The sequence below is a fragment of the Plutella xylostella genome, chromosome 6 (genome assembly GCF_932276165.1).
Source record: "Plutella xylostella chromosome 6, ilPluXylo3.1, whole genome shotgun sequence".
Classification (NCBI taxonomy): Eukaryota; Metazoa; Arthropoda; class Insecta; order Lepidoptera; family Plutellidae; genus Plutella; species Plutella xylostella.
This window is the reverse complement of record NC_063986.1, coordinates 5,048,876-5,065,464: the sequence shown is the minus strand read 5'-3', so window position 1 is coordinate 5,065,464 and position 16,589 is coordinate 5,048,876. Positions and strand designations below refer to the sequence as shown.

Here is a 16,589-nt window from a genome sequence, read left to right as displayed (position 1 = left end):
CATGATAATCATGCTTTACCTATATAAGTAACATAAATATACCTACGTTCAATGTTCTAACTTACAAAACATAACCAGGGCAACGGCAACAACATTACTAATCCGAACTAAGTACTGTTTTTCTAAGCGATAATCCGGTCTTAATATACATTCATCTGTTAGGATTAGCCTCCTTCTGTCCTATTCCTCCATTTGCTTTGTCTGTACCTGGGGAAATCTCTGTTTGGTTACTTAACGTTTGACCTTTTTAGTGGATAATAAAAGAAACAGTAACCGTAAATAAAAAGTACAATAAAGTGTTAAAGTAAAAAGACTGTTTTTCTCTGACAAACATAACTTATTCATGTTGACAATGCGGAAGAAGATTTATAGTCAATTAGCTTTTTCCTTATAACGTATTACTGTGTGAATTTCGGCCCAAATAGGGGACTTGTATTATTCTGATGTTAATGAGCTTACACAGTTATAAACCCTCCCTAACCTTACATATACCTATACAATGACTTCGATTCTGAAGGCACAAATATTAATTATAGCCATGTCAAACTATAAATTTTGCCAGTTACATTTACATTGATGTTGATTCTGAAGGCAGAAATTCTAATTTTAACGCTGACAAACTAAAAAAAATTGCTAGCATAAAATGACATTTACGGAAACAATCATAGAGTCGAATTTTAAACAAAGAAATTAAGTTTTTGACAGGACTAAATTTAAAATTTTTGCCTTCAGAATCGACATCATTATTTATGAAAACGCTCTTATTTTTTAAAAAAATTTAGGGTTTATCAATCTGTGCCTTCACAATCGAGATCAATCTCCAACTAACCTCCAACCTGCCCTTCTGCTCCTCATGCACATGGTTGAGCGGCACCACCACCCGCTCCGTCTGCTGGTCCACCAGGGCGGCATGACGGTGGGAGAACGTGCCGCGACCGACGTCCTCGCCGCTGAGCCGCACGTGGTGACCCTCCATGAGTAGGGAACCTGGGAGGAAAAAGGGGGATATGAAATATGGAGAGCAGATAAAATAGGACAGCAACTACTGTCTTTACTGCTTTTCTTAATTCTTACCTGGCACATAGAAATAGAAATAGAATAATTTTATTTGTGAAACATAGGTTTTACAGGTTGGTGGGCACAAGAGGTAATCAATTAATCTTTGTGTATCTTTTTAATCGAAATATTAATCTACTACACTCTACTATAACCAATTACTACTATATGACTAATATACGACTATCTATCGACTATATGACTAATATACGACTATCTATACGACTTAATATTTGACTATAAATCAATTTGTACATGGACATGTACAAATTGATTTATAGTCAAGTATTAAGTTCGTCTGAACTTAATGCTAAAAGCATTCTCTTCCAGTTAATCTTGGGCGTTGTGGAGAAAGTGTGTAGAAAGTATGTATAAATTGGTTCCTATGTTTTAGTTTAAAACCTAAACTTAAAAAAAATTAAAGTTTTTTAATACAAAGACACACTAAGATTTTTTAACTTTTGTGCCAAGTAAGAATTAATGCAGTATACATACTTCTGAATGTGTCAGTATGAAACATTAAAGCTGGCCTAGTGTTTGCCTCCGTTTTAGTGGAAGGAGTCCCTGACAAATGTATTGTATTTTTAATTCAGTAGCTCTCAATTGCATGGCGTAGCGGTTAATACTCTATTTGAAGGTCCCAGGTTCTAATTCCAGCCGATAGTTACATGAGCGGTGGTAGCTCAGTCGGGTAAGCGCCCGCTTCTCACGCCAGAGATGCGAGTTCGAATCCCGGCGCGGACATTGACCAATGAGTTCTTTTCTGAATTTAAGTACAATGTATACCATCGCTCTTACGGTGAAGGAAAACATGGTGAGGAAACCTGCATATCTAGATTTAGCACATCTAGATATGTGGACCCACCAACCCGCAGTGGACCAGCGTGGTGGGAAATGGTCCAAGCTTAGGAAGGCAGTTTAGACCTTGGGAATATGCACAAAGGTTCCATTCGAGAGAGCCAGGTGCAGATACTAACACCCCCACAGAGAATAGAATAGAATACCTATATGTCCCGGCCAGGATTAGATCCTAAAAAGCATATGCACACGTAGGTACAGAGTGTAAAGTGTTTATCTGGGAACCCCTATTTCTTACGTACGAAAAGCCCACTGATAAAATTCCACCCTTTATAATAAAACTAATAACTTCGAAAAGGGTTTTATGCAACTGATGTTTTATAGGAAAAGTGTATTTAATTTCAAATTCAAACGAAATTTAATTCAATAAGTCATTATTTGATATCGAAATTTCCTCAAATGAAGATTAAACGGAGGCAATTTTGTCGGTCGGTGGATTCAGGATATTGACAGTGAGCCATGGACTGGATCAAATAAGTAATTACCTGTGACTATAAGTACCTACATTTATATTTATTTTATTAGGTATCTAAATTATTATAAATTATAAGCCAATAGTAGATAATAATAATAAGGTATATGATTGATTGGGTATTTGCTGTATGGATATTTAATATGTTTGCAGGTTGTTATGTTAACGAGAATTAATCACGTTTTTGTAATTGAAGCGGTAATGATATACTCGTATTTACAAGTACTTCTGGCTTTGCGGCCTATAGATAGAGCAACAGTGGCGTTCAAACATAATTATAATAAACATAAATGTATAAAGGTATCATCGCTTCTTGATGAAAAACTTCTTCGTAGCTGTTAATGAATTTTCTATTGAAATAAACATAGACGAAATAAAAGACTAACGAAAAAAAATATTTCCGCTACATAGCTACGTTGTGCAACGAGGCTACGAGATTGCTACGACCATGCTACGACGTTCCATTTATTACCTTGTGTAAAATAAAAATGAAATGAGTAGGTAGGTATTATTTTTATGATTTATATTTTATAATACTTACCAATCGATATAGGTACTTCATTATTTTTAAGTAATATAAGACAATGAGAATGCTCTTTAATTTATTATTAAGTAATGTCTGTACGATAATATGGTAAAAAGAATATTTACCGAAAGCCAAAGCTTCAGCCGTGGCCCAGTCTAAATCCTTTTCTTCTGATATTTTAGTCAGACGGTTCTTCACGTGTGTTTTGGCCAAATGTGGATGAATGTTCTGAAATATAAATATTATTTACTAAAATGATGCTCATTTCCTATGTCATCAATACTGAGTATATGTATAACAAAAGTAGACGTAACTTATGAATAAATCATTATTCCAATATAAATAATATTTCTTGTTTCAAAAAGGTCTCCAAAACCTGGTAGGATAAGTATAAACTACATAAAAACTTGGTAATTTATACAGATTGTCACGGAAACCTCAATTTCTACATAAAACGTTAAAAACTTCGGCCTCGCGATGAATAATGGAGTAGCGGAATAAAATCCACTTATATTTGAGTATAAATGCTGTCGTGGCTCATGAAGATCAGCGGATATAACGTAATATGTATTGATCAGTAAAACAAATATAAATAATGCTTTTGAATAAAAAAAAAACTTAACGTAATAAGCATTAAAAACACAACCAAGAAAATAATGCCAAAGGAGAGTGGAGAAAGACACGATGAATTCGATTACAACGCCCATGAAATTCCACAGTAGGTATTAAATAAGCAAAGAATAACTTACAAAGTCGTCTGGAACAGTGACAGACTTTAACCCGACCATTTTGAGAAGGCCAGTGTCCACCCCCGTGTCCCAGGTCTCCACTGCGTGCGGGGCGGGACCCATCTTCGACCATTGCTCTTGGTAGTATGATGCCTGTTAAATATATTTCCTCTCATTATAAAACTTAGACTAAAGGTAGTTCTGGTTTAGTCCAGAGATTTTCTACAAATCAGTCTACAGCCGGGTTTAACTCAGGTCTATCTTTAGTCTTCGTTTTATACGTAATAAGTAGAATTAGCTTGAAGTGTAATCACAATCGAGATCGTTAGCCCGAAGTGATTCGCTTATTATCTGTGTCTCGTCTGGCTGATAGAGATTTAGATAGTCAACATGATCATCATCAGCCCGCACTCACCCACTACTGCTGGACATATTGTATAGGCTTCTCCCAAATACCGTCACAAAGTTGTAGTGGCAGAGGCTGACTTCTACAATTATTAGGCAGCATGAATGTTGGTCGTAGTTTGTCGTACACCATACTCAGAAACAGGGTTTGCTCATATTTACCAATGGATTTGATAGAACATTAAACACTATCTGCAAACCGAATTATACATAATCATCCTTGGAAACAGGAACTCACCTCTGGTTGGTAAGACTTCACTGCATCGAACTCCGATTGAAGATACTGTGAGTACTCTTTACAAATATTGGAGACGTTGTCTTCGGATAAAACATTCTCGGCTTTCAGTTTTTCAGCGTACAGGTCTGGTATGGATCTGTAAGTAGTGTATACTCGTATAGTACGGTCAGGTGCAGAGAAACCTGACCGTACCATAGTAACAATGTTTCTGAGAGGGGTCAGGTCTTTCTACCCTTTACTGTACATATTACGAGTATTATCCATATGCATATACATAATTATTATTATGCTCACGACTGTAATCCCCGAAGAGAGAATCTATGTATTTTGTTAATTAATAATGTCCCGAATGTAGAAGCGAGTGGCAAATAATGCTACTAGTAAGGACGTTACATATGTATGTACCTATATGTATACCTACATACATTATGATAAATATAGCGTCGCAATCTACAAAATAAATTTATTTTGCAAGTCTGATTCAGATTTTTCAGCCAAGATATGAATATTTTAAAAGCGTTTCAAAGTTAGAATATAAAATAAGATTTTCAATATAGAAGTCCAAGAATCGACAATAAGCTGGCAAACTTTCAGATAAAGAGTTCACTTACTGTATGCGACTTGAGAATACAAATAGCAAACTCTAGAGAGAGCGTTTACTTTCAAATGGGAAATATTTTGTCGTTATTGAAATGAAAAGCGATATTCTTGGAGAGAAATGAACTTGTTTTGTACAGAGTGAAATTTTATCAATATCTTATATGAACTATGAAGTTTGTTAGAAATTGTGATAAGTAATAGCATTATATTAACGGATTTAGCCTGATCCGATATTATGAAACCAAGCTTCACAACTTTTAAGTTTCTCAGAAGCTTTAATGTTCTACGAAATTTAACCCTTTTATGTTATGCCTTCAACGAAATTGGAATATGTTAAAGTTACTAATGATAATATTATTAGCAAATTATTATAAAGTAGCTGTTCCCGCGAGCTTCGCTTCGCCTCAAAAAGTTTTCCCGTGGGAATTCCGGGCTAAAAAGTAACCTATGTTCTTTCTCAGGGTCTAGACCATATGTATACCTTTCATTTAAATCCGTTCAGTAGTTTTGGCGTGAAAGAGTAACAGACAGACAGACACAGTTACTTTCGCATTTATAATATAAGTTAGGATGTACCTGATGAGCTACGGCGTTAAAGATAAATGAATCAAACTTTCATAAAACTTATAATTTTCAGTCAAGGTTTCGGGGTTCACATTCTACACAGACACTGAATCAAATAATAATTATAAGAGGTATCATCTTGTGTCTTCTATATGAAAATATGTATTTATTATATTTTATCCTTTCTTCCCTACTACTAGGCTACTGCTACTACTGTTCGTACTAGGCTACTGCTACTCACGGCCTCGCGTGTATCATCCGGTACAGCAGCGGGTTGGTGAAGGTGGGGTCGTCCAGCTCGTTGTGTCCCCAGCGCCGGAAGCAGTTGTAGTCTATGAACACGTCCTTGCGGAACAAGCGCTGGTACTCGAACGCTATGCTCGTCGCCTTGGCCACTAGCTGTGGGGGATTGTAAAGTATTACTAATAGTTAATGTTTTTTAAGCAATTTCTCCTATAATTACGTATACAGTGCTGTGATGCTGGACACCGAATACATATTTTTCTCTTTTCAAGATCTTATAATTATACGCACTGACCGTTGCACAATGTACCTACAGGCTGAGAACGTCAAAAAGCAGAACTTGAGTGTAGAATCGGAAGAATTCGGTACATTATTAGCTGAATGGTCGTTGTATGAGTTCATGATTGGGTACATTTTTTACTTCATGCTATGCTATTGACGTAAATTTATGTGACTATTCAATTCACAACTTCGTGGAAAAGTATATTTTGTTGGAAATAAATAAGCAGGATTCAAGTTAAGTACACTACATAGAAATGCACTGATAAATACAAATGCCTGAAAGGTTCTATTGAATGAGAAAATGAATTTTGTCTTGTTTCAGAGCATATAAATGCATTCTGAGAAACCTATAAATTAAATACAGATACCGCGTTATACCATAAGACCCATAACATATGTAAATAGGCTTTGTGCGGTGGTTGTTATTATATATAGAATATAATAATATTCAATATAACGAGCAATTTAAATAGAATACTGTCTTAGAACATTGTTCCTCTATTATTCATTATAACACCATTCAACGCGAAGATTAATAATATAGCACTTTAGCGATTTCTCATTGGGCTCAACTAAATAGGTTCCTTTGATTATCTCGCTCCCTTCACTGATTGAACTCGTGTATATTATGTACTTGTAGGTATATAGGTAGGTACTTCACAAGTGTGTCGAACTAATTACCCCCAATCCAATTTGTGATAATGATTGCCTCCGTATTGACTTTCATTACGAGAATTTTACCATTCAATTAAATGGATGTTAATTAATTAAGAACTTGTTGTGTTTCAGTAGGTGATATTAAAACATAAGGATAAGAATACGATGCATGGAAACATCTTTAGTTAAAGTTACGATTAAAATCATCATATTACAGTATTATAGGAAATAGTCGTAGCCAAACCCATAGCTATAATATCATATCATAAGACACGCTGAAATCTTCTAAATCGGGGTCTGTTAGGGTCGAGATAAGACTATAAAGAACCTTTCTCAGTCAAATCCTAGTATCACTGTGGGGAACACCCGAATATCAGAATGATCCAATGCGAGTTCTTCTAGTATTTTTATAAAAAAAACTATATTTCACAAGGTGAGGTTTTATAAGTGAACTTCTCGAACACTCGAAAATTTTATGAGGAGTGTTATAAGTTTAACATGCCTGTCTGGCTGTCTATCCGTGTCCTTGTATCTGTGTATGCGTGTATCTGTCTGTGGCAGCGTAGAACCCAAACAACTAAACCGATTTTCGTTTTTTAGGGTGATAAAATATGTTACCCCGAGTGTACTTAGCCATTTTTCATGGCCATATCGGTTCAGCCGTTTGAAGATTATAAGCTCTTTTCTAGAGGGTCGATACGAAATTTGGCACCGTGTTACTTCAATGGATGCAAGGTTATAGTGACCTGTTCAAAATTTTGTCATCAGGTGCTCACCTCCGGATGGTCTCCGTTGACGTGTATGACGGGCGCGGCGATGACCTTGGCCAGGTCCGTGACGTAGCGCGACGAGCGGCCGCGGTGCCCCGGCAGCGTGAACCCCACCTTTGGGCAAGCAAGGGTAGCATTCTATGACGACTGCATGGTGTAGTGGTTAGTGACCCTATGCCGAAGGTCCCGGGTTCGATCTCCAGCTGAGCTGAATATTTGATTAAGGACAGATATTTTTAAGTACATGGGTCTTGTACCGAGTTTGTTTTCATATTTTTTTATAATGATTTTTCTATTAAGTAGATCTACTCCCATGCAGATGGCTGATCTTGATGAGCTATAATTCATCGCTATTTAATAAATAATAAATAAGTGGGACATCTCACAAACTACCATCGGACACCAAACTAGACCGAGAACAAACACAGAACCTGTGATTTGGGTGTCGGTCAGCTGATATTTCTACACAAATATATAGATAGACACATAACGACAACCAGATACAAGACAAACACAAATACTCCTCACACAGATGTTTGCCCTGGGCGGGATTCGAACCCGCGGCCCCAAGCTTCGGAAGCAGTTTCATTACCGCCTTCGCTACGGTGCCGCTTTTTACCTGGTTGTTAACGACGACGTGCAGTGAGCCGCCGACGTGGAAGTGCGGCGCCTGCGTCAGCATCAGCGTCTCCTGGTTCACGCCCTGCCCCGTGAACGCCGCGTCGCCGTGGATCTAGACGAAATAGGGTTATTTTATGTTATTTATTCAAAGCCATATAATTAGATCATCATCAGCCATATTAGGCGACCGGATGGCGTAGTGGATAGTGACCCTGACTTCTGAGCCGAAGGTCCCGGGTTCGATTCCCGGCTGGGGCAGATATTTGTTTAAACACATATATTTGTTCTCGGGTCTTGGATGTGCCCGTAAAATGGCAATAGGCCCGCCCCCTATTACATTGGGACTAACATAACACTGGCGAAAAGTGGGTGCAGCAACGCACCTCTGCCTACCCCCCTAAGTACATTAGTACAAGGTGTGAGTGTTTATATTTTATATTTATATTTTATATCATCAACCAATAATCATCCACTGCTGGACATAAGCCTCTCCCAAGGAGCGCCACTACATACTTTCCTCGGCCTTCCTCATCCAGCCACTACCGGCTACCCGCCTATAAGGTCGTCAGTCCAGCGGGCTGGAGGGCGTCCTACGCTGCGTTTGCCTGTGCGTGGTCTCCACTGGAAAACTCATCTACCCCATTGCTCCTCTATAATTAGATACTTGTTATAAAAAAATGTTGAAAATAAAATTTCTTTTGCCAGTTTTTTGAGTTAGTATTCGCAACTCTTATATTTATAGGTATAAATTGGATTATCTTATGTAGGTCTTGTATTTACTACAGACACATTAAATTTATACATTTTATACACAGTATACGCTCATACGTATACGACAACCATAGGGAATTAAGATAACGGCAATTAGAGTAACAAGTGTTAAAATAAACGTTGTATCTGGTACTCATATGACATACATTCAAAACAGAAACGGCATGCTAAAAAATAAACTATCGCAACAACACAATGAAACAACAACGAACAAACATCAAGGGACCAGAGGGCTGGCAGCTATCTCAGCCAGCGCATCAGCCTGGCTATACAGAGAGGGAACGCTGCCAGCCTCCTCGGAACCATCCCGGGCGACGGCAGCGAACTAAAAGAAATATTCTACCTTTAATAAACTCCTGTTTATTAAGGGTAGAATATTTCCAGGCCAGTTATAAGTATTTTATATTATTATCATTTTTATTTGTAAAATATATAGATAGTTTAGTTAAATAGTAAGTACTTAATATTTTATTTTAATAATAAAAAAAAAAAAAAAAACGAACAAATTAAACTTGCATTGTTTCTGTTAGCCTGCAGTCAGACTGAAAAATACCCGAAACTACAGTGTTTCGCGACAATAACATATTATTCTGGGGCTGCAATTCTGCAAAATTTTCACGCATATTGCACAATCTTTTTGGATTTTATACGTAAACGTAGGTCTCAATTCGGTTGTTGAGCTTGAACTAAATTTGACATAATACAATACAGTAAGAAGGTAATATATAAGTACTTAATGTATTCATCAATTAATATAAAAATATACTGTAGCATTGGTATTGGCGTTATTATATGTATACACTCACGAGCAAAGAAACTGTTCCACTTACAAAGATTCGACACATAAGGTAACGGGTCCATATATCGCGGTATTCAAAATGGCGTCCTTATTTCGAGTTATATTTATTTTCATGATTATTACTCATTTTAATAGGTTTGGATACTCTAAAATTACATTTAATCGTTCATTATCTTTAACTGAAACAACTTGATGTAGTAAATATGTTTAAAATTGCCTAAAATTACTAAAAACTCATGTAATGTGCCGTGAGGGCGACGCCGCCATGTTTTTCATACAAACGCGACCCGGCTTACGTAAGGCCAGCCATATTTAATAATTGTGTTTTTTAATATTTATACGACGTTCAACTTTGTAAATAGTTTATATTTAGTTTATTATATTCTTATACTTACATTAAATTTAAATTTTAACTCTTTTTAAAGTAATTTAATCCCTTTAAACTCAAAAACAAAATACCTCGGTATAAGGGCCTGATTTTTATACGTTGTTCCTAACTCCGAGTTACCCTCGGTATAAGGAAAAATACTATGTCATGATTTTTAGCTTATAACTTTACAAATAATAACATTTGAAGTATATGCTTGATTACATAATAATAATGATGATGAACGTGACAAGCTTATAACCTAATTCGGCGGTACAAAATATCCTCTAGGAATCTTAATATGACACGATAATTGTTGACCCAAAAATCATGGTTACATAGAAAACCTTAACTTAGTATGTATATTTGAAATGATAAAAAACAGTGTTATTTCATCGCTATTAACGTAAGTGATACATAATTTTACCAATATTTTATGTATGATTTGAGTAACAAATCTATGTTGTTTCTAAATCGATAATTTGATAACTCGGAATATGGATTATTAAAATACTTGCTGAACCCCTAATATGGAGTATGACATTTTACATAGGTACCTCGGAAATCGGAATATGACTACATCACACCTTCGCAGTGTCATTGTCATCCGATGCCGTCATCAAACCATAAAATCAAGATGAATTAGCGACTTTCTTCCTAAATATAAAAGGGGTGTGGATAGATATGCCTGACTTTACGAAACTACTACTAGATACTACCTACTTATTACTCTTTATAAAAGAAGAAAGAAAGAAATTTGTAGACGTAAAACTTTATTTGGGTGAATAAAATAACACACACGACCGTGGAGTTTTTATAACACTTATATACACAATTGCCTAATTTCATTTCTGTATTTTATTTCCATTATCCTTCTACTTCGAGGTCTGATGGCCGTTGTAATATTGTTATCCCAGAATTCCCAGATAAATGAATGTCCTGTATACTGCATTTCATGTTTGGTTTAGGGGTCTGGTTGATTTTTTCATTTTCTTGTTGTTGTCACTGAAAAATAAAGTAAGTAGGTAAATTGTATGGATAGTTGACAGAATTAAGCTTATCCTTATAAGTTGGTACCCATTTTCACAAAACTTAGTGAGTTTAGAAACGAAAACGCTAGAACAAAAACCTAGGTTAGTAACTAAACTGATGCCAAATTACTGATAAAAACATAAAAATATTTCCATTTTACGTAATTTCCTAAAATAATTCGCACACAAGCTTACCTTATCGATTTTCCAATTGCATATTGCAAATACAAACATAATAATTTAATAAAAGATGTTTGTTTTCTAATGTAAAGACTTAACAAAAATACTTTCAAAGAATAGCGGCAAACTTTTCGGCGGAAAATTGAACATGGCGCCGGCGCGCCTCCAGTCCAGCGCGCATGCGCCATAGAGATGTACCTAGTGCAATGTTCCTTGCTTCCGACCTATGCTTGAATGAAAAAATAATCGATGCTGGATCGATTCCTGGGTAGATACTTTTATTATAATCATATTCGTTTATGGTAAATACATTAGGTACTCATCGGAAATTAGTACTGATAAGGTATTTGGCTTTTGTAAGTATTCGATACTTTTCCTCATCCCTTACACATCTACTTTTATTACGTATCATCAACTTTTAAACATTTAAGTAAGAACATAAAATATCGTGGAAAAATTTTAGACCTTACTTAGATAAAAACTATAGTAAAAAATGTTTAAATCATTCGAGTTCAATAATCGATTATATTCGATTACTGTCACTATTTCATCAATTTACCCCATCTCTACTCTATTTTTTTTTAATCGCTTGGAAAAGTCCATAGAACATCATAGAAGCATTATGAATATTTTTTCTAGCCAATGTTACCAGTTGCAATAATGAATTATGAAAATGTTACATAAATAATAGAAATTATCACGAAAACCAATATAAATGGAGAGTATTTAATTCTTTTCATTATTTTCAACTACTATTTAGAATAATTAAATTTATTTGGAGTACTTTAGGGTTAAAAAAGTATATCGATATTTTAGATTGTAATTTCCTTATGTTCATGGCCACACTCATGGAGCCACTGACAGGACTAACTCGGAATATGGAACAGGCTACCTCGGTATATGGAAGAAACCATAATCCTACCTCGGTATAAGGGCAAATCGACATGTGTAATAAATTATATTTTTTTAAGTATAATTAATGTGTTATCAATGAATCTGTGTTAAGAAATATAAAATTTAACGTATATTCTTACAGAAGACAATATTTCACATCAATATTGATGGTTACAAATGCTTATTTTTCTTACTTACTTTCAAATGTTGTTATTTACCTCGGAATATGGACCCGTTACCTTATATCCAAATTTTTTAAAAACTTTTTATAGGAAATTGGAACAAAATGTTTTTGTTTTTAGTTGGTGATATTCTGGTGAGCTTTTAAATGTAGTTCAATAGTGCAGACGGCATCAATAATCTAGCTTTTTCCACATGGTTTTTGGTGCTTTTCTAGCTGGAACTTTTTCATTGCCCGTTAGTGTACTTTCCGAATACTTACCTACGAATGACTAAGTTATAACGAGACGAGTTGCATAGTCTAGATTTATATCTGCTGCGTCATTCCGAACTACATCATTATAATAGTTTCGACTGCAGTAGTGCTTAGGTTGAACTAAAGTTTTGTGCAAATGGCATGAACTTAAATTTCTTGTCGTCTTGAATTGTATGTTAAATGTATAAGTATTCCTCTTCTTCTTAGCCTTAGTCTAACAACGCTAACTATGCAAAAGGTAACGGCATTTAAGGTAGCCCTAAATGAAAAATAATAAGACATAGGTACATACTACCATAGAATAAGTACTTGTTATTCTATGGTACTACGTCGGTGTGTAAAAAATTGCAAAGAATAATTGCTGCCCCAATATACTTTGGTGTTTCTGTTCCAAATAATGCATTGTTGTGCTTCATTATTCTATTTCCTGTAACTACAGTTCCTATTACACTATTTATTTGCATAGTAGGTAACTAGGTATGTCCTAGCTACTGAGTAGATAGTAAGTCGTTCTAAGTTGCAAAGCTAACCAAAGTTTCGTTTTATTAGCTAAGCTAGAAGCCAACTTGTCCCATGCGTAGTATTATAGAACCGGACTCAGCGTAAACTTAGTTATCTACTGACTTAGCGGGAAATGACTTTACTCGTAACTGAATTGATGTTCAGGGAGTCTATAAATGTTTACCGCTTGATATATTTTTAACCTCAGTACAGAAAAAAATACAGTTTTATGAGTTTTTACTGCGTATAATATAATTATGCTATAACAATTAGTAGCTAGGTTAGAACTTTATTTTAATGTATTTTATTTTAAGATTTACACAACAGGTTAACATCAATTTTAAATATGTAACTTAATTCTAAATACTTTTCTAGATATAACCCAAAAGGCGTGTAGACACAAACATATTACGAAATTAATAGAAGCAGAGCTTTATGCTATGTTGATATAAACTAAAAGTTGATATGAACTAAAAGTTATAAATTAGACACAAAAAAATTATACAATATTATAGGACTTTCTTAAGGAATGTTTTAATTTTACCAGTGCTTTTATCGAAGATGTCAAATTCATTATTCTTTTAACTTAGTTGATTGGATGTAGATACATCAAATATAACGATAGCCACTGCTTACCAAATCTTTAGTTATAACATGACTTGATAAACATTCCCATTTATTTGGCTAAATCCCAGCTCAACCCAACACAGGAATAATTATTGCTGCAAGTAACACAACACACAACAGGTAACAAACTAGAACAGTCCGCTGTAATAGGAATAATGGAAGGAACTTCCGCTTGTGGCAGAGCTTTTTAATTAGGTTGGTTAATAACTACGTTGCTTTGTATTTAACGTTTGCTCATTTGTTCTTAGTTGCTGTGGTTTTCCGTGGAGATGTAACTAAGTTATAGGAGAGTTAATATAATATTGGAAAATAATAAGATTATATTTTAATACCCCGTGTCGTGCGTAATTATGAATGTGTTTTTAAAATTAATTAGCTTAACTTAACAGAGCGGTGGTAGCTCAGTCGGGTAAGCGCCCGCTTCTCACGCAAGAGATGCGGGTTCGAATCCCGGCCCTGACATGTACCAATGAGTTCTTTTAACTTAAGTACAATGTATACCATCGCTCTTACGGTGAAGGAAAACATCGTGAGGAAACCTGCATATCTAGATTTAGCACATCTAGATATGTGAACCCACCAACCCGCAGTGGACCAGCGTGGTGGGAAATGGTCCAAGCTTAGAAAGGCAGTTTAGACCTTGGGGATATGCACAAAGGTTCCACTCGAGAGAGCCAGGTGCAGGTACTTACACCCCCACAGAGAATAGAATAGAATAGAATAGCTTAACTTAGCTTAAACGTGTTTACGTGAACTGCACGGTTCAATAATATATATTTTTTCTTTCATTACCTGTTTTAACACATCTATTCTATTCTATTCTCTGTGGGGGTGTAAGTACATGCACCTGACTCTCTCGAGTGGAACCTTTGTGCATATCCCCAAGGTCTAAACTGCCTTCCCAAGCTTGGACCATTTCCCACAGCGCTGGTCCACAGCGGGTTGGTGGGTTCACATAATATCTATAGATGTGCTAAATCTAGATATGTATGTATGTATATATGTATATATATATGTCTATGTATGTATATATGTATGTATATATCTATGTATCTATATATGTCTCGATGTTTTCCTTCACCGTAAGAGCGATCGTATAAATTGTACTTAAATTCAAAGAACTCATTGGTACATGTCAGCTCCGCGATTCGAACCCGCATCTCTGGCGTGAGAAGCGGCCGCTTACCCGATAGAGCTACCACCGCTCTATTTTAATAGGTAAATCTAATTAAACAAGAGAGATAAGCAATTTAAAAATTACCTGAACATTAACAATCTTGTCGCCCATTCTGGAGGATCCGTCTGGGGAGTAATCACCTTCTTTTATTTGTAGTTGTTTCGCTCGGGTCTTGCCCATGGATACCGGGGAAGAGACCTGAAATTCATTTTTTTAATAAGTAAGTAGAATATTAAGATTTTCTTACCTACATTTCAACATACTGTCTCTATTTAACCTTCATCTTTGTAGATAGGTAAAATCTATAGTTTTATAAGTACCTATCCTTATCGATTTAATTTTATTCAAAGCAAATTATTAAATAGGTAAGTATTCATTATTAAGGAAGTAAGTAGGTATGTATGTTTAAGACTATTAACGTTAACCCTCACTGACTAAAACAAAATTAACGTTAATACCAAATATCTGTAATACGAAAAAAAAACTTACTTCAAGGTGCGAGGGATTATTTAAAAGGGAAACACGAACAGTTTTATTATTCACTTTTATATCCTCCGAAACACCTGAAAAATTAAATAAAAACAAAGTTAAAAACGAAATAACTTAAAAACACAATTACACAAAGCTTCGCATTAGCCCGGGCTGAAATTATTCAAAGCGCGGGAGAAATTAATGTTTTTAACGCATAAAAATAATTAGGGAAACAAGCTGTGTTTTGTAAAAAGAGAAAAGAGAGAACCCTTTACTTGGCCATATAAAATTACAAGCTATATGGAGATCTTGACCTGATTTTCGTGCTCTTTCTGAAGCCAGAAAAAGTAAGGGCGCGGGCATAATAATAATGCAGTGTACCTATTAGCTATAATAATATTATTATATGTTAAAATGTAGAGTTGATGGGCCTATTTCCACAGTACCTGCTAATATCTACGCACTCAATCTTATGTTTGTGGTTGACTCAGTATTGAAAGGTGCAAATTTATAAACAAAACAAATAGGTACGTAGATTACTTTATTAATTAAATTATCAATAAGCAAATCTCCTTATCATCATCATACATAGGTCTCTCGTAAGCAGCGCCACAAACCTGAAGTTTATGGCACATATCAAATATTTACTAGGAATGGTAGTATTTTCCTTCAGAATCGGTCAATTTCGTTCTTTAAAGTGTTCCTTTCTGTGCCCTAATGGTTTCCTCGTACAAATCCGTCAAGAACCTACACAAATGCCGAGATAGCTAGGGCACAGTAACGATGTGACTACAGTGTCTCGCCAGTAGTACTCGTACTACTACGTCAGGCTTTGTCAAGCAAGTGACTTGGAAAATACATTATTTTTAAAACGTACTACACTCGCGAGCAACCAAATCGACTCAAGCCTTCACGGCGCACATATACATTGATTTTCCTAAAACGATAAATGGTAAATATAAAAGTGATATGTCATTCGAAAGCTGAAGAATTAGGCTTTCAATTAAGATCAATACCATAAAAAAAAACTAAGCGCAGATTTAATGACGCATTTTAATTGCCCGTCAGTGTTAATTACCTCATTAGGAATCCACGCCTTGCGCTACCTGATCCCGCTATAAAACCTTTCCACATCCGGTGTACCTTATCAGTCGCTTGTTGCAAGTTGACCGGTACACATCTCGTTGCATTGTATTCCTTGTTTTCGCAAACCCATGGATACCACACCAGAAGAAGCTGCTCAAGTTGTTGCCTTGCTGCAACAAGGGTTAAGTCAGCGAGCAGTCGCTGCCCAGCTCCACTTGAGCCAGTCTGC

At 35.6% G+C, this 16,589-nt stretch overlaps 1 protein-coding gene across 1 annotated transcript in view; it reads right to left on the bottom strand.

Annotated features, from left to right (window-relative positions):
• The window catches only part of LOC105382046 (probable 2-oxoglutarate dehydrogenase E1 component DHKTD1 homolog, mitochondrial), a 44,058-nt gene that overhangs the window by 20,918 nt on the left and 6,551 nt on the right, over window positions 1–16,589 (bottom strand). Inside the window, exons 6-14 of the mRNA XM_048621597.1 lie at window positions 15,293–15,366; window positions 14,888–15,001; window positions 8,019–8,132; window positions 7,406–7,513; window positions 5,689–5,846; window positions 4,284–4,419; window positions 3,662–3,793; window positions 3,038–3,140; window positions 830–987 (exon numbers count right to left, since the gene is read on the bottom strand). Coding sequence (XP_048477554.1) covers window positions 830–987; window positions 3,038–3,140; window positions 3,662–3,793; window positions 4,284–4,419; window positions 5,689–5,846; window positions 7,406–7,513; window positions 8,019–8,132; window positions 14,888–15,001; window positions 15,293–15,366 — 1,097 coding nt within the window. The remainder of the gene's footprint in view (window positions 1–829; window positions 988–3,037; window positions 3,141–3,661; window positions 3,794–4,283; window positions 4,420–5,688; window positions 5,847–7,405; window positions 7,514–8,018; window positions 8,133–14,887; window positions 15,002–15,292; window positions 15,367–16,589) is intronic.